General features: G+C 59.3%; 1 protein-coding gene across 1 annotated transcript in view; it reads right to left on the bottom strand.

Moving 5' to 3' along the window:
• Positions 1-1,322: 1,322 nt before the first annotated feature.
• Positions 1,323-25,000, bottom strand: part of LOC119110483 (uncharacterized) — a 29,106-nt gene continuing 5,428 nt past the window's right edge. The window contains exons 2-6 of the mRNA XM_037234322.1: positions 9,811-10,022; positions 5,677-5,781; positions 4,119-4,298; positions 2,202-2,598; positions 1,323-1,867 (exon numbers count right to left, since the gene is read on the bottom strand). Of these exons, the coding sequence (XP_037090217.1) occupies positions 1,671-1,867; positions 2,202-2,598; positions 4,119-4,298; positions 5,677-5,781; positions 9,811-10,020 (1,089 nt within the window). The 5' untranslated portion in view covers positions 10,021-10,022 and the 3' untranslated portion in view covers positions 1,323-1,670. The remainder of the gene's footprint in view (positions 1,868-2,201; positions 2,599-4,118; positions 4,299-5,676; positions 5,782-9,810; positions 10,023-25,000) is intronic.

The following is a 25,000-nucleotide window of genomic DNA, read 5'->3' on the forward strand; positions in this document are numbered from 1 at the left end:
CCCCGCAGAAGGGGTCCCTGTGCGGGCTAAGCCCCGACGGATGGGTTCCCGGGCGCGTGCAGCCCTGCCTCACTCTTATCCATATTGCTTCATCCCAAAGCCCTGAAATGGGTTCAAAGCATGGTATCATGGTTGGCCGAAAGGACTCCAATTTAAACAGCCAAACAACCAAGATTCGGCAAATATACAACAATGTGGTGATCTTAACAACCACCACACCAATGGATCGCGTGCATCTATTGGTCTGGTGGAAGCATGCATGCGGTAACGCCTCCACATGCGGAAAGCAAAAGGAAACATGTGGAAGGAAGGCATGCGGATGATCGCGTTTGATCCATCGCTGCTCTCGCTCATTCACTTCTCCTGAACGATGCTGCCAAGACGTTTATTTGTTCATGCTGATGCACACAAAGCATCCATGGAAACCATGCCAGCATCATCACGCGCGACAATTCCGACAGCTGAGTGCGTAACCGTACTTTTCAGAAGCAGGCACCCTGCCTGGACAACTCCTCAGCCTAGACAGGTCCTCAGTCTAGGCAATTCCCCTGCCTGACAATGGTCCTGCATCCAAGCGCAACTCCCGTTGATATAGAGTTGGCAGCACTAGGCAGGTCCCCTACCTGTCAGTGGTCCCGAATCAGGCATGATTCTTGACGATGTAGAATAGGCAACATTCACATCATATCACTTGATGCCATGATTTCAGATCACGCTCATCTGCATCAACATCTAGACAACCAATCCGATGATTTCCTGCTCGAAGTCGTAAGGAAATGGCGCCGGAGACAATATTTGGGCACTTTATTTTCACATCTCACAAACACGTCTCATGTTGGCAGTAAATGTTGACATCAACTATAAAAGCATCTGGCACATCTTCACCCTCATCAGTGATCTCCAGTGGCTGCAAGCTTCAGGTTGCGTGCATTTGGCACATTTAGGCCCATTTAAATAAATTATATATATAAATCATATACCAAGCGGTTCAACCAGCTTTCCGGCCGTTCAGCGGCTTTCTCGTCGCCAATGAGCCCCCATACGTCGACCTCTCGAGCCCCAGTTACCAGCACTTACTCCAGTGGTGGTGGGGATTCCACACGGTGGCTGAGGGATGGGAGGAACACCATCGACACAGAAGACACTGCACCACACTGTAGTCTACGGTAAGTCACTACTGCGAATGGCACGCGGCCTGGGTCACCTCAAGCAACGTTAGTGGTTGCAACGCCACTGCGGTTCTACGTTAGTGGCTGCGGATGGGCGCTACCGATTACATGTGCGATCACGGGTGCGTGACCAGGAAACCGCCACTTCCCGACGCCGTGTCCAGCACGGGCGGGGCAAGGCCGTTCTGTCGCGGCGAGACCGCGCGGCCAGCGAAGCTCAGCACGGCCAGCGGAGGTCAGTTCCGACCGCGGGCGCTCTCCAACCAGCGCACAGCGCGGGCTAGAACGGTCCACAGAGGGCAGGCGGCACTCCGAGACCCACCCCCTCTCGATCGTCCACAAACAACTGTCCGCGCCCACAGCCTCCGCGCGGCTACCTGAGCAGTCCTCGGCTGGCGGGCGCCCTGCAGATGTCGCCCGCGTCGCCCGCGCAGATGACGCCAGCGTCGCCGCCGTCCGTCGGCCGGCCGGGCGGCGTCGCTCTGTGCGCGGCGGTGCCGGCTACCAGTTGAAGTAACGCTTGTCGCAGCTGCGGGCCGAGCCGCACCAGCGCCGCTGCTCCAGCGGCGGGCACGGCTTGCCGCCGCGGCGCGCGTGGCGCGTCACCTGCCGCGTCCGCGTCATCTCGCCGATACCGCAGGCGCGCGAGCAGCGACCCCAGTCCGACCAGGGGCCCACTGAACAGTTGCGCGGCCCACCTGCAACCAGGCGCCAGTCAGCGAGCCGAGCAAGCGTTAGCGGAGCGGACAGTGGCAACGGAGGATGCGGCAGCGGCTGGGTTATCACTGATACCGGGTTATTGGCTTAGGCTAAGTCACTGTTTATACCTAGGTTCAGACCGTTTATGAAGTATCCACTCCGACAGACAGCCGCAAAATAAAAGCAACGCGCTAACACAAGGATCTATCAAAGCATTCTTAAGGCTTTTAAATATTAAATAAGTCATCTTTAAACGTTTGGGTGGGGCTTTAGGTTAGTCACGAGGAGGCGGGGCTCGTCTTGATGCGAGGCGGGTGCGGCGCCGGAACTGACGTTTGCGTTTGAGGTGTTTGCGGCGGCGGCGGCGCGACTTGCGTCGCTTGTGGTGGTAGTGGCTGGTGATCTTCTCGATGATGGCCTGCCGGTCTCCGTTGCGCACCTTGACGCCGCTCAGCTCGTCGGCCCTGACCACCTTGAGACGCAGGCCGTCGATCTTGGTCGGCTCGCCGTCCGACCGCAGCGCCACCTGGGACAGACTGCCGTCGGCGTGCCGGGCGGCGGCGCCGGCCGGCGGCGGCCTGGCCGACTGGGTCGACAGCTGAATGCCCGGCAGCTGGACCGAGCGCTGCGTGGTGGTGACGATTTGCACCTTCTCCGGCGGCGCCGTGTCCACCGTGTACACCACCGTGTTGGACTGGTGGAATTCGTGCGCCAGCTTGTAGGACCGCACCTGCGGCAGGAACAGGGAGTTCTGGCTACGCTCCACCGACTGGCACACCCACGCTCAGACATGCTGGCGGCCAGGCGTGCCTGTGAGCGCATCCTCAGACAGTGACACGACCTGACGCAAGTCGGCGTCTGAGAGTCCGGAAACACGCTGCGGAAGGCGCCGCACGCCAGCGGCAGGGCGGTGACTTCATACCGAGCGGGACCTCTTCCGTGGGCGCGGGGCGAGTCACCAACCGCATGGAATCATTGGCCGTGGGTGAGCGCCGCTCCCAGACGGGTACCGTCGCCTTGACGTGGCTGCGCTGGCTCGATCCCCGGGCTTAGATCAGCGCAATCTGCATTTTATCACTCTGTGTCACGGCCCGTGCGGTACTGGCTCGGCGGCCGAGGCGATCCCGCAGCGGCCAGCCGGACGCGTTCCGCAGCGGCGTGCGTGGGACTAGCCCACCTGCTCTGTGTCCGCCCAGACAGCTGCGGCCAGCCGGACGCGTTCCGCAGCGGCGTGCGTGGGACTAGCCCACCTGCTCTGTGTCCGCCCAGACAGCTGCGGCCAGCCGGACGCGTTCCGCAGCGTGCGTGCGTGGGACTAGCCCACCTGCTCTGTGTCCGCCCAGACAGCTGCGGCCAGCCGCGCTCCAGCGGCGTTGTGCCTCATGTCTTTGTTAACGTCATGCGCTCGATTGCATGGTTGGGCATTGCCTGATGAAGCGTGATGTTACCCTATCATTTGAATGACTGTTGTATCCAGGGTCGTACCAGGGACTTCACAGTGGAAGGGGCACAACATTACATTTCGCTGAAAGGGCAAGCTATGCGCACCGCGGGGTGCGAAGTTCTTTGTTTGCTACAAAGCAACGTTCCGTGATGATCTTTTTATGCTATGTGTCTTCTTAAAATATTTAACTGGCAGCATTTAGCCACGTACATTTTGGTACATATCGTAATTTGGTAAGGGGGAGGGAAGACGTGTTCCCAAGGTCTGTTATATGCGCACGTACCTTATTGTGTAAGTTCATGAAGGTTTTGATTTAAAGCCGGAAGGTTATTGCCGCTCATTGTTTTCGCTCTCATAGTGTGCGATTAATGAGCCCTTTGCACTCGAGATAGTTATTCCCGTCATCCGGGCGGCAATGCAGCGTTGCTACCTCGCTGTCGACCAGCCCTAGTGGCCATCGAATTGACCCTAATGACCGACCCACCCTAGGAACCATTCGGCAAATCTGATGATTTAGCTGAGACTCTAAAGACCTGACTGTCCCTGGTGATTTGATGTACCACTGTAACCTTGTCACTGACCCAGGTGGTCTGACTTACCTCGGTAACCACCTCTTGGCTGACCTCAGCGAACTGACTTACTCCGGTTACCATCTTTTGGCTGACCTCAGCGAACTGACTTACTCCGATGGCTTTACCGACCGAACCCGATCACCTCCCGACTGACCTAGGTCTCCCAACGACCTTGCACACCTCCTGACCGACCTCGGATGTCTCCTGGCCGACCCCGGTGGCCTCTCGACTAACCCTGAAGATGTGCAGGCTGGCCAGCGGCGGCAGCGCGTCGAGGTCGGGGTACTGGAAGCTGCTGGCCGGGTGGTCCGGCCGCCGGCTGGTGATCTGGTAGATGGGCTCGTGCGGCACCGACTCCCAGTTGGGCGAGGTGAACGCCAGGCCCTGGTCGGTGCCGGCATCCATCGGGAACAGCTGCCCGACACAGGTGCGGTCAGAACCGGCGACGGCGGGCTGCTGCGGGCGCTCCCCCACGGCCATGTCCGGCCACTCAAGGCGCGGACATTGGGAACAGCTGCCCGACACAGGTACGGTCAGCACCGGCGACGGCGGGCTACTGCAGGCGCTCCCCCACGGCCATGTCCGGCCACTCAAGGCGCGGACAGCGCGGCGTTAACACGGCCGGGGAGCGGCACGTCAGTCGGTGTCGGACGGCGTCGGCCGGGGAGGACGGAGGGCAGGTGCGGAGCCCTGCTCGGCTTCCGGCTAACGGAGGTCTCGTGATCTGTGGCTAGGAATTTCAGAGTGGGTGCAGCCTGATATCACAGTCTTACGGGCTGTGATCTTTCAGCGTAGCGAACGAGGCACGAAATCGGTGCATAGCACACAGCCCGTAGAACAAACTTATGCCAGTCGTGACTTCCGGCCCGTCTCGTGCACCGCTCCCACATTGAACTACGGAAAGTGCCGGTCCCTTCCAACGGCCGTGAAGGCAGAGAGCGCTATTCGTGAGCTGGGAGAAGCACCACGTGGCATTCGCCGAGCACAGAGGTTACAATGAGCCCTGGTCGGCTCCAGCGCCGGGCAGCATGCACCGTTGGACTGCTCCAGCACCTTGCGCGATCGCGCGGGATATCCGCGACCGACTCGACCGCTTTCCGGCCGCGTGAATTATGCATCGGTCGCACCTCCAGGACAGCGTCGGCGCGATGCGACGATAGAAGCGACTCAATGAGCGGTGCTCCGTCGGAAACAGGGCCTCGATCGCGGCCGATCTAAAGCCGGCCGGGCCGCGCCGGGCCGACCAACCCCGCATAGCTGCATGCATGGCGGGCCGCCACGTGCCGGCGAGCCAAGGCCGCCAACCGGGTCAGCGGCGGCCGTCCAAACACTGCCACCGGTCACTCCGCCTGGCTGGCCAGCTGCCGCGGGAGGGGGGACTGTCTGTCTGGGACTGGCCGCGATCGGGTCCCCGCCCACCTCGGCCTCGGCGCGCGCAGTCCGGCAAAGGTGCTCCGGCGGACCCCGCGGACAAGTGACCTCCAGACAGGCCAACCGCCCCTGCCGCCGGCCCCTGTCTCACCGCGTGAACAAGTGACCCTTAGATTCGGGCGGGCGGTGAGTTGCCTGACTAAGACCGTTCAATAATGCAGTTGGCATGATAGAGCTTAGCAGCGTTGAAATGGTCCCCACACTGACGGATTTGATCACATAAACACAATCGCACGAAAACTGTGATCGCGCTGAAAGACTTCAGTCCACCACTCGCAACCAAAGCATGGAGCCGACGGACCCCCCACCCCCACCCTCCTTCTCTCCGCACGCCTAACTGCAGAGACGGGCTCGTGCGTACCTTGACATCCAGTGTGTCGATCCAGTGTCCGTCTTCGCAGAGCTCCAGGCTGTCGATGCCGATGAACCAGTCGGGAGACGGCACGATCTTAGAGATCATCGACACCTGAGGCACACATACACAGTATGGGTGCACGCGTGACTTTAGAAATACACACCCGTCGACATGGGAGGAATTCGTAACAGATGGAGCCATACAGCGCTTTGATGTCTCAAGCGAGGTGATAAGCTGTCGGTCATGTTCGGATTCACACACGACCAGCGAAATCAACAACAGAGTCGATATTACTGAACCGAGGGAAACCGAGACGGGGCAGGCTTATGAAAATCATCACACGACAGGCAACACAGGCAGATAACTGCGCAGCAATCTGGTGTTCGGTCCGATCGTGCAGCGCACGTGAGATTCATTTCAATCTGACAATGGCGTCTTCAGAAGTGCACTTAACATTGTCCTTCAACGTTTCCTTTCGCCGTGTACTTAATTGATCGCGACTATTGCTACGACAGGAAATTCATGGATGATGCGCAATAAAGAACAGTTGTGCTACAAGGTCCAACAGCCCGAACAACGTCATCCATCACGTGGAGGGCCTTTGACTTATTGAAAGCGGAGCTGAGCTCAGAGCTGTAGTGAAGACCAATATGTGCCGAGACCCCTGACCCCGGGCCATGCCGTGCTCAGAGATGCAGAGGAGACTGGACTGTGCCGAGATCCCTGACCCCGGACCATGCCGTGCTCAGAGATGCAGAGGAGACTGAACTGTGCCGCGGCCCCTGACCCCGGACCATGTCGTGCTCAGAGGTGCGGAGGAGACTGGCCTGTGCCGCGGCCCTTGACCCCGGACCATGCCGTGCTCAGAGGTAAAAGGGAGGCTGGCCTGTGCCGCGGCGCCTGACCCCGGACCATGCCGTGCTCAGAGGTAAAAAGGGGACTGGCCTGTGCCGCGACCCCCTGACCTCGGACCATGCCGTGCTCAGAGGTGAAAAGGAGACTGGACTGTGCCGCGACCCCTGACCTCGAGTCATACCGGGCTCAAAGGTGCAGTGGAGGCGGGCCTGTGCTGGCGGCCCCCGACCTCGGGTCTCGCCAGTTGATGGCGCTCCGACCCATCCGGCCGATACGGCGACCGAGCCGGCCCGGCCCTGACCGGCCAAGCACTTGTGCGCTCCTGGACAGAACTGGAGCGGATCAGAGGCAGCGGCCGGCGGCGGCCGTCCGACGGCGCCCGCCCATCCTGTCCGACAGCACCGGCTCAGCCCAGGGTCTGTCGGCCTTCCGTCCGCCCACGCGCGCTGCCCGCAAATAGCGCCTCCCACGGCCGCGCCGCCGCCGAGTGACCCCGTCCTGGCACCGGGTCCTGGGTCCCGGTTCCGGTTCGGGTCCCGGCGGGTCCGGTCCGGTTTGTCAGCGGGCCCGCTCCGCGGCGTGCCTGGCGCGGCGCCGATCGGCAGGCCGGGTCCGGAGACAGCTGGACGCCGCCGCGGCCTGAATGACGTGCCTCGGCGGTGCTGCCCCGGCGCTCGGCTTGGCATTCATCGGCGCGGCCGCTGCAGACGCGGCTAATCACCCGGCCAAGGTCAGGCGGACGGGACGACGCCGTGTCCGCGGCTGGAAGGCACCCGGTGGCTGCGTGTCACGCCACCCGGTGAACAGACGTCACGTTACCAAGTGACCGCACATCAGGGCACCAGCAGACCGAACGTCACGTCATCCAGTGATGTCACGTCACCCATCGTGGCACGAAGCGGAGGGGAGCGGCCGTCTCCTCCGCCCTTTCCGCCCCCGCAAGAGGCGCGGCCAACGCATGTCAACTCAACGTCAGCGCGTGGGAGGAAACGAGTGGGATGGAGAACAGAGCCCTGCTGTAGCGCTGGCGGCGCGCAGCGATTGATCTGCACGCTGCAAGCGTCACGCCCGGAACGATACCGCTGTCCGGTCCAGCAGAGCTTGACAACGGCTGACGACACCCGATGTACTGCCGCCGGCGGCAGTGCTCTGATCATGGCCCAGGGGGGCTGGGCCAGCCGCGCGGAGGGCCAGGCGACTGGGCCGGCCGCGATGAGGGTGCGGCTCGACGGTGCATCTCGCTCTGGTCAGCCCTGCTGGGACGGCACACCCCAGTTGGAGGTGCGGCCGCTTGAGGTCTGGCTACCGGACGTACAGCAGCGCCTCCCGCTGTTTTGGCCACCTTGTGATGGCTTCCGCGTCGACTGATGAGAACCACTGCCGATCTATCATGTTTGTCTTCGGCCGGCTCGTCGCAGGGAGCCGCCTCCAGCTTCACACGGACAGATGGCATCGTCGCGGCCCGCAGGGGGGGGGGGGGCGTGTTGTAGGGGGGGGGGGGGCTAGACTCCACTCATGTTGGCTCGTCAGAAGCCCCGGCCCATCAGGCGCAGTGGTGACGTACTGACGCGTCGGGGTGTCGATGTTCGGGATCCAGTCTGGGGCCGGGCATTTCGGGAAACGGTTTAGTGATAGATTCAAAGTCACGTAAACACAACGGAATAGTTTGGTGGCAGATTCAAAGTCACGTAAACACTGCGAAAACAAAAGACAGGTGGCAAGTATAAACGTTGACGTTAGCGCATCGCCACAGCCAAAAACGATCGACTGTGAAATATGTGGCGTGCCGACAATAGGCATAGCCTTGTGAAGCCTTAACAGGTATAGCGGTGTGTGGTAAAGCACTGACTAAGCATTTACATCCATGATGTTTATTGGCTGTTTTATTTCCGCTTCGTGCTGTTATCTAGTCACCATGAAGTATTTCAATATGTAAATGCAAATATTGCCTGACTCTTAAAGCTTGAACATGGATTAAATGAGACAGTTCGGTATTCAACCACCATGATGTTATGCATGCTGTGACTCTCATCTTCTTTACGAGTGAGCTTAGCTATCAGCCTTTGGGTTCAGACACTGCAAATTAGGGTCTGGCCACAGGCGCCGGCATATCTGATACCGCTGCCATTGTAGGGCTTGCGGTCAGCATGCCATGCTGAAGGTGCCTTGCTGCCCCAGACAACCGGCGCGCTATTGCCAGATTGTTTCCCCAAGTCGAACCATCTTCTAAATACAGCACCGCCGGTCCCTTTAACGTGATGTCCGAGCGCGCACCACTCGATGGGCTTCATGCCGTACTATTGAAGCCCGGGAAATGGGATATTAGCACAGCAATAAATCCTTTATCGTCATAGCGTGCTCAGTGGCCATCAGGTCAATAGCCAATTATCCTTGTTCTTCCATCCATCTGATGTAAGGCGGGTGCTGTCTGATTTGCTGAGGTGCGTATAACATGGCACATCCACCACGGCAGTCTCCCTTTATTACTGGTTTGCTACTCCGGGGTGCATCATAATGGGCCTCTTCAGACTTCGCCTCAGGCGGTGGGTCGTCTGGACCCTTTTGCAGGTCGCCGGCCGCCTGCCGGCCGGGTCAGAGCCGGACCTGGCCGGCAGAGAAGCCCAGCCGCACTGAGCTCACACCCCCCCCCCCGCCGCCGCGGCCACGGGCGGTGCTGATGGATCGAGACCGGCCTCGGCGCTCGACCCTGCCCGCGAGCACGCGCCGCGACGGGCGCCGTCCAAACACGACCGCGCCGCGCCGGTCTCGACACCTGTCTGATCTCGACACCTGTCGGCCAGCACCGAGCGCTGTTTGTGTGTCTTGCTCAACTCGGACGCATGTGAGCGTGTACGCTGCCCACTTTGATCAAAGCCTGAGGTGGGTGAAAGGTGCAGACATATTTATAAACAAAGGGGCCCCCGCCGGTCACGCAATCTGCGCAGGCGCGTCTGACTCACGCGTGTTCCGAGAGCAGCGACGGCCTGCGTTTTCATAAGCGAGAGAAGCCCGCGTTGATCAAAACCACGTCTGCAAACCTCCTGGGCGAACCTGCACTTCATGCACGTGGTTTTTGTCAGCCGCATCCTTGAACTTTAAACTGTATGAGCATCCTGAGCCTTGTAAATCTCAGTGAGGTGATGACAGAAACACTCTATTTCAAACGATGCACCGAGAGATGCCAAGCACTTCGCATACATCGTGGACACAGTACGCCCAGTCGCCATTACCACCGACCACCAGCACACGCCGTCCCCTCCGCCAGCGGCGGCGCCGGCGCCGTACCTTGGAGTGGACGCCGTCGACGAAGAGCTGCGAGTGGGTGGTGCCCTCTCCCTGCGTGACGGCCGGCGCCGTGAACTGGTCCAGCACGCCCAGGTCACCCTGGGCATTCGTCTCCAGGCCGGCCGAGTCGCCCTTCTCGGCGAACAGCTGGAGCGCGCCGGACGCCTGCTGACCGGCCCGGTACAGCAGCACACTCGAGTTGTGGGTCATCCCTGTGGTCGGACAGAGGGCGACAGAGGTCAGCCAGGTCAGAGAGCCAGGTCAGCCAGGTCAGACGGGGGGGGGGGGGGCGGCGTCACGGGGCGCAAGTGGCGGTCTGCAGACGCACGTGGCTCGCCAGCACCACGGAAGACAGGTGAAATGCAGACTGGACAATGACCAGTACAATCTGACATGGCAGCACTGCACCTGCTCTTGACCTCATCACATGGCGGCACTGCACCTGCTCGTGACCTCATCACATGGCAGCACTGCACCTGCTCGTGACCTCATCACATGACAGCACTGCACCTGCTCGCGACCTCATCACATGGCGGCACCGCACCTGCTCGTGACCTCATCACATGGCAGCACTGCACCTGCTCGTGACCTCATCACATGGCGGCACTGCACCTGCTCGCGACCTCATCACATGGCGGCACCGCACCTGCTCGTGACCTCATCACATGGCGGCACTGCACCTGCTCGCGACCTCATCACATGGCGGCACCGCACCTGCTCGTGACCTCATCACATGGCAGCACTGCACCTGCTCGTGACCTCATCACATGGCAGCACTGCACCTGCTCGCGACCTCATCACATGGCGGCACTGCACCTGCTCGCGACCTCATCACATGGCAGCACTGCACCTGCTCGCGACCTCATCACATGGCGGCACTGCGCCTGCTCGCGACCCATCCTTGCGAACTTTGAAGGTGGGGTAGAACAACAAAGCGCGTATAATGGAGCGTGCAAACAGTCACACACACCTCAGATTAAAGACCGTGTGTTAGCTTTGGTAAAATGACTCCAGAAGCTCCTATGTCGGCGCGCATTCGTGCGATGATTTAAACATATTCCCAAATAATCTCAACGATGATGTACTAGCCTTGATTGCAACATCTGCATACCAGCATGTTTCTCTGCCGGTGCCCAAATAACATCCTTCAGCAAAAGCAAAGGTACACACGAGACTTGAATTTTGATTGTCTTAGGATTCATGGATTTTTTAGCGTATATCGGTGCCAGTGATCGGATCGTGTCAAATGTCTTTATTGTACGATACTGCACAATTTGCGGCGGACAACCTACCCCACTTGGAGTGGACACTCTGGCCAAAGGGGAGCTGGCGAAACGTCCCACAACCCAGCGCGACGCGGCCAGTTGTGGTGATTTATCACGCGCGCTTTATCATTTCCAGTTCAGGGTTAAACCTCAGTCTGTTTTCCTCATTAGTGGTTCTCGGTCGCGACCTTCACTTCCTTTAAAGGCTTCGAGCGCGCGTGTCGGGCCCGCACACCCTCGCGCCATTCATGACCGCCGGCGACCGCCCGCGTGTCAGCAGAATAGCTCATCAGTCTCACGGTCAGCGGGCCGACAGAGGCACGCGCCCGCCGGTCCCGGTGCCGGGGAGCAGCCATCCTGAGTCACCGGGCGGCCGGCGGCGACCGGTCGCTGGGCGACGCAGGCGTGGCACGCGCCCGGGCAGCATCGCCCCGGACGTCACCGGCAGGCTCGTCAGGTCACTAGCCAGAGGTAGCGCTTCAGAAGTCGGAGGCCGGACGCCAGCGGTCACAGGCCGGACGTCGCTAGCCAGAGGCAGCGCTTCAGAAGTCAGAGGCCGGACGTCACTAGCCAGAGGTAACGCTTCAGAAGTCAGAGGCCGGACGCCGGTAGTCAGAGGCCGGACGTCACTAGCCAGAGGTAACGCTTCAGAAGTCAGAGGCCGGACGCCGGTAGTCAGAGGCCAGAGGTCAGTAACCAGAGGAAACGCGTCAGTATCCAGAGGCCGGGTGTCAGAAGCCAGAAGCCGAGTGCCAGTAGCCGGAGGTCGGACATCGGTAGTCAAAAGCCTAGCGTCAGTAACCGGAGGTCAGGCGTCGGTAGCCGGAGGTCAGGCATCGGTAGTCAGAAGCCGAGTGTCAGTAGCCGGAGGTCAGGCGTCGGTAGTCAGAGGCCGGGCGTCAGTAGCCGGAGGTCAGGCATCGGTAGTCAGAGGCCGGGCGTCAGTAGCCGGAGGTCGGACATCGGTAGTCAGAAGCCGAGTGTCAGTAGCCGGAGGTCAGGCATCGGTAGTCAGAGGCCGGGCGTCAGTAGCCGGAGGTCAGGCATCGGTAGCCAGAGGCCGGGCGTCAGTAGCCGGAGGTCAGGCGTCGGTAGTCAGAGGCCGGGCGTCAGTAGCCGGAGGTCAGGCATCGGTAGCCAGAGGCCGGGCGTCAGTAGCCGGACGTCAGGCGTCGGTAGTCAGAGGCCGGGCGTCAGTAGCCAGAGGCCAGGCATCAGCGGTATGACGTATGCATGACAAGTCATGTGGCAATATAATGTCGCTGCTGTCGTTGCTTCTCGTTTGGCCACGCCGAGCCGAAGAGCGAACGTTATCCCCCTCCCTGGGCTGTGCGTCCCACATGCAGCTACGCCCGGCGTTAACGACCATGTTCACCACATCAGCTATCAAATGCGTCCACCATAGCCATGCCCATTGCTGCAAGTTTTAGTGAACTGATGGCTAGATGGACCGCGCAATGGATGTTCTTAGTCGATGCAAACATTGGGCTCTCTCCATAAGGCCTTGACTGCGAGGAATGGCCAAACAGCGTCCCTCCATCGGCTCAGATGCTCTCGTCTGGGTGACGCCCATTGTTTAATCATTAGTTACAAGGCGATGCCGCCCATGGCAACGGCGAAGATCTGTTGGTGTAAAGCACATCTCAACAGATCGTAAAGAAACATTTAGCTCACTTTTGTTTGGCGAGCAGATTGTTGTTTGTAAGGCCACATCAGATAAGAACTCATCATTAATTAGGCATTTACCTAAATGTGCTGATACGGGTGATATATGACATGTTCGTGCGGGTGCTGATACGGGTGATATATGACATGTTCGTGCGGGTGCTACCACGAAAGGCAGTACAATCTCTACCATCAGATCCGCAAAAAACGCATCCGTGAACACACACACACACGATCGTCGGCAAACCTTTGCGTGCCCCTTTGCATCAAGTATGGCAAAGGTTCGACAAGCATTGGTGGAGGCTATTGCTCTATGCGTACATGCTTTTCCAACTGGTTCCAGCGCAGCCATAATCACTGGAAAACTGGCTTCCTCATCTAAACATTTTTACTCGCGTTGTAGGGCCTTCAGTGTGCATACGGTAAGTGGTCTGCGTGCCTGTTATGAAAATGTAGATATGGTGCTTTAGAATCCGTGTGTTTACTGTGTGTAAAGATTGATGTTTGTAAAGATTGATGTGTGTAAAGATTGATGAGTGTAAAGACTGATGTGTGTAAAGATTGATGTGTGTAAAGATTGATGTGTGTAAAGATTGATGTGTGTAAAGACTGATGTGTGTAAAGATTCCACTGGAAGGGATTGAACAGTACAGCCAACGTCTTGACTTTCCTACTTGGTGCTGTGTCACCGGCTTTCCGCTGGGGTTTCGAGACCGCCCGTGTTGGCAGTCCAGCTTGGTTGTACAGCGGGCGTGCGCTGGAGAAAAACGAGCGCCGACAGACCATCCCATGACTAACACAGCCTTCAAAGCACGAACGCGGTGCAGCGGAGTGACACGCCCTAAAGTGATTGTCATTTCAGCTGTGTTATACTGCTCAGGAGTTACCTGTGCTCAGGTGACACACTGCCGCAACTGCATGGTGTCGCTCCAGAGAATGCCGTTCAAGGACAGGCCCCTCGGAAATGAATTTCTTTAGCTAAATGCACAGACAGCCTGCGGCATCTTCTGGTGTTAATGTTGGCTTTTGGTCTTGTATTCTTTTATCTTACCGTTAAATATTCCTGCGAAGCTACATCTTTAAAGTGGCTACGGACCGCATTTCACTTTGCATTTTGGCCTCTAATTAACAACCGAAAAGAATGTCACAGGGTACAGAGAGTTAGTCTACATTGCGCCGCAACGTTAGAATGAATTGCGCTTGAAGACTGAACATCTTGAGGTACAGCATACAGATTTCTGGCTTTCCGACGCAGTGGGTCGTAACGTGGATGAGGGCTACCGCTATTGTGCAGATGAATATTTTTACATTCTTATGGCTTTATCGTGGTCGAAATGCGGACCATGTTCGGATGCTGATTCCTTCTCAATGGGGACCAGTTCAGTAAGGCTCATTCCTCTAATAAAGATGACAGAATCCGACCTTCGCCTGCATTTTCCAGACCACAGATGCCGCACCCAGTCCATGTACAGACAGATAAGCCAGCGGAGAGCTGGCTGAGCGCCGTGTCCTACCACACCTTCAGCCGTCTGAATCATCGAAGTGACGGGGAACACCGGCAGTGGGAGCGTCCATCACGAGACAGAGGCCCCAACTGCCGAATGCGACGACAGCCTCGGCCCGACCGCAGTCGTAAATCCTGGCCCGCCACCGATCTCCGACGCCAATCGGCCGCCGACCCGGCCAGACACCAGCCAGGTGTGGGGGAGGGGGTCTGAGGGGAGGGGGCGCCGCGGTACCGACCCCCGACCCGGCCAGACACCAGCCAGGTGTGGGAGGGGGGGGGGGCTGAGGGGAGGGGGGCGCCGCGGTACCGACCCCGACCCGGTCAGACACCAGCCAGATGTACCGCGGGGGGGGGGCTGAGGGGAGGGGGGCGCCGCGGTACTGACCCCCCGAGCCGGCCAGACACCAGCCAGGTGTGCCGCGGGGAGCAGGGGCTGAGGGGAGGGGGGCACCGCGGTACCGACCCCCGAGCCGGCCAGACACCAGCCAGGTGAGGGGGGGGGGAGCTGAGGGGAGGGGGTGCCGCGGTACCGACTCCCGAGCCGGCCGTCATCAGAGACGCGGAGAAAGCGCCGCTCTGATAGATGGCCGTCGACGGGCGCGGCCAGCGTGGCCGGCGCGTCAGTGTGCATCGTTTACGGCACCGCGGAGCAGCGCTGATGCATGGCGTTACACAACGGTGGCGAAAGTGGCGTCCGAGTGCAGCGCCGGGCCACGGCCGGCCTGGTTAGCGGCCAGCCTCGACCCCCGCCACCCCCGCGCCCACCCGCCGTCGCCGCCACCGGCCCGCCGGCAGTCGGCAACCGGCACCCGGTCAGCTGCAGACGAGGCCGCGCGCGCCGTCGCTACGGTGCGCCGCTGGTGGCGGTGCGAACGCTACTTTCCTGCTCATTTCGTGACGAGAATAGCTCATAAAGGAAACATTACATTGTGGAAAGCTTTTCTCTGAAGAAGGTGCATCCTTCGTCATCAGAAACAGCGCTTTCTATTCATCCATAATGCCAGTCCACAGTGGCATCATTCTTTGGGTACCGATGTCGGCTTTCGTTGTAAATGCGCAGAACGCTACGCCATACATTGCTGTCACCAGAACGACTCATAAAACGCATGCCTCGTACTGACCCGGGCTGTGACCTGTGGTTAGCAACGAACAGTCCGCGCTCGTGTCACGAAAGCAACACACATCGGCCAGCTGCAGGCATTTCAACTCATAACGCTGGCCAGCTTTCAGCCTGCTGTTGACCCTTGCAGCTGACACGACGTGTTCCCTTCGGCACCAATCTCAGCAGCGCTGGTGGCAGCCGGTCGAGTTAACCTGCGCTCAGGGTCGCGGCCAGGCCGACGGCTGCACCGTAGAACGACCCGCCAACATGCGGCATGTAACTACATTCAACACGTGTCAGCGGCACCGAACGTGCGGAACGAGCCGTCTGGGTTCATCGTAAGGCTAGCCGGCCCGGTCAGACGTTCCGCTGCTGCGGTCGGGCCCTGGGGTGCACCGCACCGCGTGAGGTGGCGCCAGAGGACCGGTAGCCGGCAGCTGGATTATCCGACCGCCAGCGAGATTACCCGGCACCACATCTGGGAACAAATATGCCAGCGTGCCTCTCCCGCTCGTATCAAGTAGAGACTTAGACATTCAGCGGCGCCATACAAGGACTATTCGGGCCCTATTCACGGCGATTTCTGCATCCAGCGAAGCAGCAGCTGTATTTGGCCTGTCGGTCGAACGTTGCACCAGCTTAGCACTGGTGATGATCGCATTAGAATCGTCACCGCCGCTGAACACGTCACGGTCATTCTGCTTAGATGGCAGCAAACAGAAGGGCAAAAACCGCAACGGCAAAAATCGTTCAGAATGAATGATTGCACCCAAAGCTAGGCGTCACCATGTCGAGCGATGTCGCCGGGTATAATCCGTTCCTCCTCACTCCACTCACGAATGCCATGTTCCTTGCGCGTTGCAACAACATGGCCGTTGAGAGATGTCTGCATCGGAGATTACGAGCTCAACACAACATCCCGAAATACGTCACTGCAACGAGGAAACAGCTACTATGGGGTGGCCCTGCGGTCGCCTCCACACCCATACGGCTCAACAGTACCCCCTGACCCGGCTCAACAGCACCCCCTGACCCAGCTCAACAGCACCCCCTGACCCAGCTCAACAGCACCCCCTGACCCGGCTCAACAGCACCCCCTGACCCGGCTCAATGGCCGCGCCGACTGGCCGGCTGGTGATCGGCTGCATCAGCAGCCGGGTCGAGGGGAAGCCGGCGGAACCCACCGGTGACTATGGCCGGCCGGTGTCGCAACCGCCCAGCTGGGCCAGCCGTGTGGCCCAGATCGGCATAATGGAAGGGTCAGACGGGCTGCAGCCGACCCGTCGGGCCGAGGGCAGCCGCGCGGCTGTCACGACGTGGTGACGTCATCACAACGCCGACGGATCGCGCTGCAGAACCAATGCCGTCGGAGGTCGCGTTTCAGGCTGCAGCGCTACTGAATTGAGCGTCGCGCGCCGCGGGAACGTCACTGAGAACCAAACCAGAGCACTTGTAGTGGTCCCCACAAGGTCGTCTCCAGCTGGGTGTTGTGCAGGTCGGTTCGAAGAACCGCCATTCTCATTCATTGCGCATAGTCCCCTTGGGGCTGGGCGGCGGAGTCACGTTCCTCAGGGTCAGGCGCGACTCCTGAGTACGCAGCGGGCGTCGTGACACTACTGCCAATCGGCCGTAGCGCCGCTGGGCCCGGGGAGAGGTGACCCCGTGACCCGGCCGGGGACGGCAGCAGACACGGTTACCGACTGACCCCCAAACGTCCCCCCCCCCCCACTCTGGCGGTCGGAGGATGAGGCGGCGCACCAGCAGCAGCAGCGACGGCGACACCAGGTGCGGCCGCGGCGGGCGGGGGGGGGGGGGCAGGGGGGGCGGGCCGGCGCGGGGGGCGGATGGCTGGCGGACGCCAAGGTCGGCCGGAGCCGCTGCAGCCGGCCCCCACCCCGACCCCGGCGCTCAATGGTTTGAGCGTGAGCGGATTGAGGTTAGCCGAATCAAGCAGCTAGCGCCGGCGTGCTGGGTCATGAGCGACGGCCACAATACGTCAGGCCGGCCGCCCGCACGCGACGCCAACCCTTCCGCTCGCCGCCCACGCCGCCCCTGCCGCGGGTCGCCGGGCCCCTCCACATCGGCACGGCTCTGCACCGCCCACGGCACTAAAATCCTCGCCGGCAGTCACAGTACTTGGAAGCAGTGTTGTGCTTCAGGTCATTTCTTGCGGATGGCAACTCAGACCAGAATGAATGAAGGGAAAGCAACTCCTAATTCGCATACACCTGATTCACATCGCGTGATTTTTCTGGGTGCTGGCCTGCACTGGTGCACCGAATGCTTCTGTTTTGCCAACACGTCCACAGTTTCAGATTGGGCGCATCGGCGAGACGTGACACAGTCCAGGGAGCTGTTGCACCAAATAACTCAAGACGAAGCCTCCCCAGACGTCAACCTCGCACATCTCTATAAACAGCCGTAAATCACGTGATGTATAGCACAGTTAGCCGCGGCACACTCATTGGGCAGCCACACAGCGCGGTCGTCAAACCAGACCTGTTTACAGGCAGGCGACTCGGACAGAAGAGACCCTGCCGGTTCCACACACAGCGGGCCTGAGCGCATTCCTGATCTGGCAGTGTAGACCCAGATCCAGATCGACTGGTGGAGGTTCAGATTCGTTTGCAGCTGCATGCCTGGCGATGACTGGCGCCGAACTCGTCTGGCACTCTTTCCATGCCCACGAGCGCGGTGTTTCATACATTCCGGGGGCCTGAGTCGGTCTGGAGTTATTTGTTTCGACCCACGCTCCGCGCCGTCTACATTCACCAGTGTCGAGAGGTGATCACTTCTTCGGAAAGGTCATCGGTCAACGCTGGCCAGTTCGGCCGGACCGCCACAGCGGTCACATTTAACGGCGCCGTCGGCGGCCAAAGCCAACAGCGCCGCGGGCGAGGCGGGCCGGTGACGTGGTTGCTGCCCGCCGCCCGGTGGCTGCCCCGTGTCCTCTGAGCGATGGGGGGGGGGGGCATGATGCGTTTGGCGCCTGGCGTCTGCGTCTGGTCGGGGACAGGGGCCGGATCCGACTCAGCCTGCGGATTCCCGGGACCTCCTGGGTCAGCCGGGCTCGACGCGGACGCCGGACGGAGGCTCGCTCCGGACGCTCGCAGCGACCCGAACAGACTGCTCAGCCGGCCGACTGCACCGGGGTCATTGGTCTTGCCTGCCACAGCGCGGCGACACCCCCGCCTCCATCGCCTGGAGGCTACAGGTGTTCGGTGCCCAGCGGGGTTATACTGCGAGGTTCCATGATACTACTTTACCGATGACGACCAATGGCCACTCTCTTCATGTACCTGAAGAGCCGTCTGTCACCGTAGCATGTCTCGCAAACGCCAACAAGCGTTTTCAACGTGGGTTTGTGAGCAGCTCGTTCCCTCTGCTGCACCGATGCTGACTGCGGCTCTGCGCCGCCCCCGACCGGGCGCGCTACTGCATGCCCTAGCAACGGTGCAAGACCAGGCGGCGATGGGTTGGGCCGGGCCCGGCTGGGCTACTGATAACGACCAGCCACCACGTCACTCAGCGTCACCGACTGGCGACGCAAACGCCGCCCATGTCCGTGCCAGTGTCGTGAGCTTAAGGCCGTCGCGGCGGCAGTGACAGTGATAGGACCAGCGTCCGACTTTAACTCCGCTTGCGTCAGCTCGGCTCCGTCTGGGGTGGAAGGTCGAGCACCGGGCAGTGTGTGTGTGTGGGGATCTGACGTGGCGGAAAAGGAGAGGTGTGGCACCGGGTCGGGGAGGGGGTAGGGGAGCGGTCACCTAGCGGAACGGACAACAGGGGAGTGACACTGGGTCGGAGAAGGAAGGGCCACCTTCCGGAGCGGGTAAGGAAGGGGTGCGGCCTTAGGTCAAGTGCAGAGAAACATCCGACTTAGCAAAGAGGGAATGGGTCGAGGAGGGAGAGGGCAGGGAGAGCAAGGTGTGGGACGGGGCAGGCGGACCAGCGGGAGAGGGAGAGGTGCGGCGCCGGTTGAAGGGAGGGGGGAGGTTCAGCTGACGGAGTGGACAGGTGAGAGGCGTGATAACGTCTCGCGGCCTACGCGACACCCTCGAGCCAGCCGCGTCTGCCGCTTAAGTTCCGCGGTCAGGTGCCACCGCCGTCGCGTCCAGCGGCGCTCGCCGGCTGTCGTCATGGCAACAGTGGCGCCGTCGCTGCAGCCGACTGCCGTCAACATCCTGACTCAGCCGCCGCCCGGCGGGCAACCGATTTAAATGACTGGCGTCGCCGACTTCCCGGTGGAGCGCGGCCAACTGGGCCATGCGAGTGACGCTCTCGACGGCGGCTGCCGCCCCCTCAGGTCGCGCACCCGGCGGCCGGCCGGGGCGGCGGCCGCGGTCACGGCCGGGCGCGTCTGCACGGCTGCCGGACGGGGCCGCGTCCACGGCCGGCGCCGGCCACGGCAGACGCTCAACAGAGGCGGGGCGGGGACCGGACTCGAGACTAAACAGCGGCGGCGGGACCGGCCAGAACGAGCAGCCGACCCCGTGCCCGGCAGCCAAGCCCACCCGGAGCCTCACCGCGGCAGCCACCGGCAGCCTCCAGACGGCGGTGCCAGCTGCCGTCCAGCCCGGGCGGGGGGGCCGACCACCTGGGCTGGACTGTCTGGTCTGCCTGACCTGCCAGCGTTTATGAGCCGAGCAAGGGGCGGCGCGGCGCGGGGGGAGAGGCCCCTGCCGACGCGCCGTCTACAACCGGACCAGCCGTGCCGTGCACAGTGGCTGCTATGTGAGACAATGGACAGTGGCAACACCAGCAGCCAAAAGGCAACGACATGGGCGCTGGGAATGGGAGAGCAACGAATGCGCTTACGACAGTTATGATCTCTAAAGTTACAGGAGTTACGTTGAACTAAGCTGGGGGCGGCTATCCATGGGATCAATAGCCGAGCAAAGGACCATCGACCGCGCGAGATAGCTGCAGCCAGCGGCGAGCAATCACAAGGCGCCGGGGCATGACGCATGGGGCACTCCAGCTTGATCTCAACAGCCCCTTGCGTGGATCATTGAATTATCAGCAGCTGATTCAACGCGGCGTGGCAGAGCCGCGGTATAACCGGCCACTTCACAACCGATAACCACACCGGGTGTGCTCTGTCGTAAGCCGGGGCACGTGGGGGCCACTCAGCCGCCTCTCCCACAAACTCCGGGTGGCAGCCAGCTTCGTGAGTGTTCAGCACGTGCCCCAAAACGGCTGTGACGAGCCCGGCGGCTCTCTCGAGCGAGGGGTGGAACTGAGCGGTCTGATCAAATCGCTCCGAACAGGTGGACCGCTGCCTGGAAGTCAGACACGGGGGCCCAAGCTCGCTTTGTCCAGGAGGCGGGATTATCTCATACAAGTCATGCGCCTTGTTCAACGTAAGCGGACGAGGTGAACACATATGTGGGGTGTACTCATCATGGTAATGATGTCAAAAGTCACGCAAATTGGAACACATCTAGGAACACATATTACTTGGTCTTATCAATGTAATGGAGTGTGTCATCTAATGAACGTTCAGCATGCCGGGAAGTCCTCTGAGAAAGCATTTGTTATCAATCCACAAATCGCATTGCCCGGGACTTGGCTGGCTAGGATCCCGAGATAGCTAGGATTTAGAGATGATTAGGATTTTTAGGTTAGGATAGCTAGGCTTTTAGCTAAAATAACTTTCAATAGACAGTTTAATATAGGCACCTTTTAGCTAGAATAGCCAGGCTAGGATTTCGAGATTAGCCGAGATTTCGCAAGCGAGATCTGCCTGGCAAGACCTGTCCATTGCAGTTGACGCAATCTGTAGGCTCGAGCTGGATGATGTTTTACCCTACCCTACAGTTCGCGGAAGTCTGCGCTGGAGCCGCGGCAGCTCGTGGAGCCTGCGTTGTGGCGCATCAGGCGTACGGAGCTGGCCGAGGCAAGAGCGCGGCCTGGTGGGCAGCCATGGTGGTGACGACCTGCCATGACCTCGCAGAGCATCCCGCTGTGGACCTGGATGTCAGCACCGTCTGATAATGGTCGGATGGCCAGTGTCACGTCTCCCGAAATCAAGGTCAGCACTGGGCTGAAAACATTTTTTTCGTGGTTTTTGGGGTCACTGTGTTTCATTGGTATCGTTAAATGACTGGGAATCTAGAGGCACGGGGTTCGATTCCTTGCCCCTCCTGTCAGGGTGAGAGGTAGAGAGGCAGGTGACGTCAATCAGCCTCAGCTACTGAGTGCGTTGTAAACTTCGCAGTAACCAATCAGCCACGGGGGCTTTAGGATAAGCCGCGCATGACGTAAGCCCTCTATACAGATGCGTACCGTGACAGTGGGCGCGATGGTTTCTGCCTGCGTGGGGCTCTGGGTGCCGGTGGTGGAAGAATGACACCCATCTGTTCACAGAATTGCGCGCCGGTGACGCCTGTTTCCAGGCCTGACCTCAGCTGGCACCGCCGACACGTGGTGTCCAATCCACAGGGCCCCGACCCCGACTTTGCTGGGACAGCAGACATGTTGTGTTGGTTTGCCGGGGCGCCTCTGACGGACACGTGGGTGTTGATCTGTCAGCTCTATACTTGCTCGGACGGCGGGCACATGATGTAAGTCTGTCCGCCTCACCCTAGCTGGGACAGCGGGCACGTGACGTCAGCCTGTCCACCCCAGCCCGCTGGGACAGCGGGGCACGTGACGTCAGCCTGTCCACCCCAGCCCTGCTGGGACAGCGGGCACGTGACGTCAGCTGTCCACCCAGCCCCTGCTGGGGCAACGGGCACGTGACTTCAGCCTGTCAGGCTCGCCCCAGCTGGGAAAGCGAGCGCGTGATGTCAGCCTGTCGGTCCCGCCCCTGCTGGGACAGCGGACACGTAACGTCAGCCTGTCGGCCGCGCCCCTGCTGGGACAGCCGACACAAGGCCGATCTGGACTCGGTGGCCGCGGCCGGCCCAGCGCGGCGATCGCAGACAGATAACAAATACGACGGCAGCCGGCCGACAGGGCCGCTATTTGCGTCCACTGCAACGACCAAGGCCGCCAGCCGCCGGGCGCGGCCGCCACCTGAGTGGGCCACCGGGAAGATGGGCAGACAGCCCCAGCTGTGCGGCTGGAGTGTGGCACAACACGGCAGAGTTCGGGTCGGACTGAGGGCACGCGGAGATTTCAGTCGCGGGAAGCCAGACATGGGGTTATTGGAGCAGTGGTGTCTTAAATTGATATGACTGAGGTGACTCAAGGGACAAGTTCTAACACCCTGGAAATTGATAACGTTTCACCGGAGAGTAGATCTGTGAATCGCCGGAAAATGGCACACAGGTGTTCTTACATTGGATACAGAGAGGTAAATTAAGCTCTTGTGCCATTTTCCCGATAGTAACCAGTCTAATTCATCCATAAATTCAAACCGGAGAGAAATCCACAAGTTTGCCACCACGTGGAAACAAGAAGCGAATGCGTCGGACCAACATTTAGCTGGCCCGACGCATTCATCCATCCAGGGAAAAGACGACCAGTCTGATGATCAACAGACCAAGCGTGCCAGCTGGCTCATCACGCCGTTCATGGCCCATCAACACCGATGCTGAACAGCACATCGAATGCCAAACCGTACCCTCAGCGCGTGTTATGTGACGGATTTGGGACCGCGACCGCAAACGGAACAGCCGCCTGAGCATCAGCGGAGTTCCTCCGGTGTGGTCCCAGTGACTCGACCGCCCCAGTGGCCCCAAATGGCCTCAGATGGTCTGGAGAGCGGCTGTAGTGGCTGTCGCCTGAGCTTCGCGTGTTTTCCGGTTGAGCGCACAGGTGTGTGGAGCAGCTAGCAGGCAGAAATAACAGCTTCCCGCCCGAACATGACCTAAACAGCTCAAAGGCATCCTGGGAGACGATCCGGAAAAGAGCGTCTGGTCTGACGTTTGCAGGGGCGTGAGTGTTGTTAAATAGGCACGCACATATTACAGTTTACAAGAGCTCCTCAGACGTGAAAAGGGGCCATGGGTTGATGAAAAGGAAGTTTTTCAGCCGTGAAGGCAAGGAGCCAGCAGAGCGTGCTCCGGTATTTCGAAAGGATTAATCACGCATGGCAAAGTGCCCACCAATAGGCCAAGATGCCCATATAGTCCCTGGAACACCAAACAGCGTCTCTGCACCGAAAGCATGATTCCCAGAATCATTAGCATATCAAGCTAGCTTTCGCCTGAACTCCAGCCTCAGTGTGGAAAATGAGCCACATAATATCGTGGGCGTGTCTCACGTTCGAGCTCAAGTCCACACCTTCGGTGGAGATTCAAAGGCCGTAAAGGCCTCGGCAAATGCTAGTCGAGATGCGTGACCCGAACCAGTGTGATTACTGCATCTAAGGAGGGTAATGAAGGCAACAAAGACTGTTTGTGTCGCAAAGGAGCTTCATCGACTGTCTCCAGATATTAATGATTTAATGGGTGCAGACATTTTAACCTCCATGTACTTTCACTTCCGAAGACGCCTCCAGTGGCTTGAAATTTAAGTAGAGCTCATATGATACATGATACCCATTACAGATATAAGAGCGCCCGACCGGTTAGTGTATGGGCGGTCAGCGCCCTCGTAGCCCATGTAAGGACGCTGCGGCACCGACCCGGCACGGATCTAGTCCAAAACAAAGTAATGTTTGCGGAGCTGGATACCTCGCACGCCGCGCCTGGGAATCAGCCAGTAAATCATCGAAAGTCGGCCGACACGACGGCCACACGTATTTTTATTCGCGTGAATCAGCGCCCGGCCCCGCAAACACAACAAACACCCATGGTGGCAGAGATGTTAATCTGCTGACGATCAGGGTCAATGCGATGATCACACCCTGTCACTCTTCTCGATTCCAGCACGGCTATCGAGGTCAAAGATCACCGCGCTCCTCTGATGCACACTGCCTTTCAGACTCATCAACGTCGCCACGTGCTCCGTAAACTGCTGCAAATGAGTCTGCACTAGCGCGAGGAGTTCGTGTCAGGAGTGAGTGATGTTCGGTTTTGCTCACTTCTACTCCAAATAACACTGCAGGCTTGTATGTTCCAAACCGCGCACCATGTGACCTGCCGCTCCCCATAGATACACCTCACCAACTCGGACGGCCGAATGGAAAGCATCCATAACCCAGCCCTCCTTCTCTCATCCTGTGGCTATCTATCTCTCTCTATGTTACCCAATGGCTATCCTCTCAGGGAATAGCCATTAGGTCGGTGAGATTTAAACGCTAAATCATTAGGTTTGTTTTAATAGATCTGGTTTCTTTCCATAACATTATGCGCCGACCTGTGTTACGTGACTGAAAAACATAACGTATCACGTAAAATACCTTAATACGAAATCGGTTGTCGACGAATTTGATGCTTCTACATAAGAGGCAAATTGATTTAACTCTAAACACGAAATTTTTGGCACCAAAGTCACATCAAGCAGGATGACCAGTCACTTTGTAAGTTATGAGGTACATGAGTCACGTGAGGCGCGTCACACTCGGACTAGTTTCAAGCAATCACAGACCCAGAATATGACACATCGACACATCATATCACATCTATTTCGAGCCGCCTTATGACTGCGGTTTAGTTGAATCAGCCACTGGAATGGGCGTTGGACAATCTGGGTTTAAATTCAAAGATCGAAATATTCTGAAATCACCATGTATAAATTTACTTGGTGTATCCGACAGAC

This window comes from Pollicipes pollicipes, unplaced genomic scaffold (assembly GCF_011947565.3).
Source record: "Pollicipes pollicipes isolate AB1234 unplaced genomic scaffold, Ppol_2.1 Scaffold_7231;HRSCAF=8579_pilon_pilon_pilon, whole genome shotgun sequence".
Classification (NCBI taxonomy): domain Eukaryota; kingdom Metazoa; phylum Arthropoda; class Thecostraca; order Pollicipedomorpha; family Pollicipedidae; genus Pollicipes; species Pollicipes pollicipes.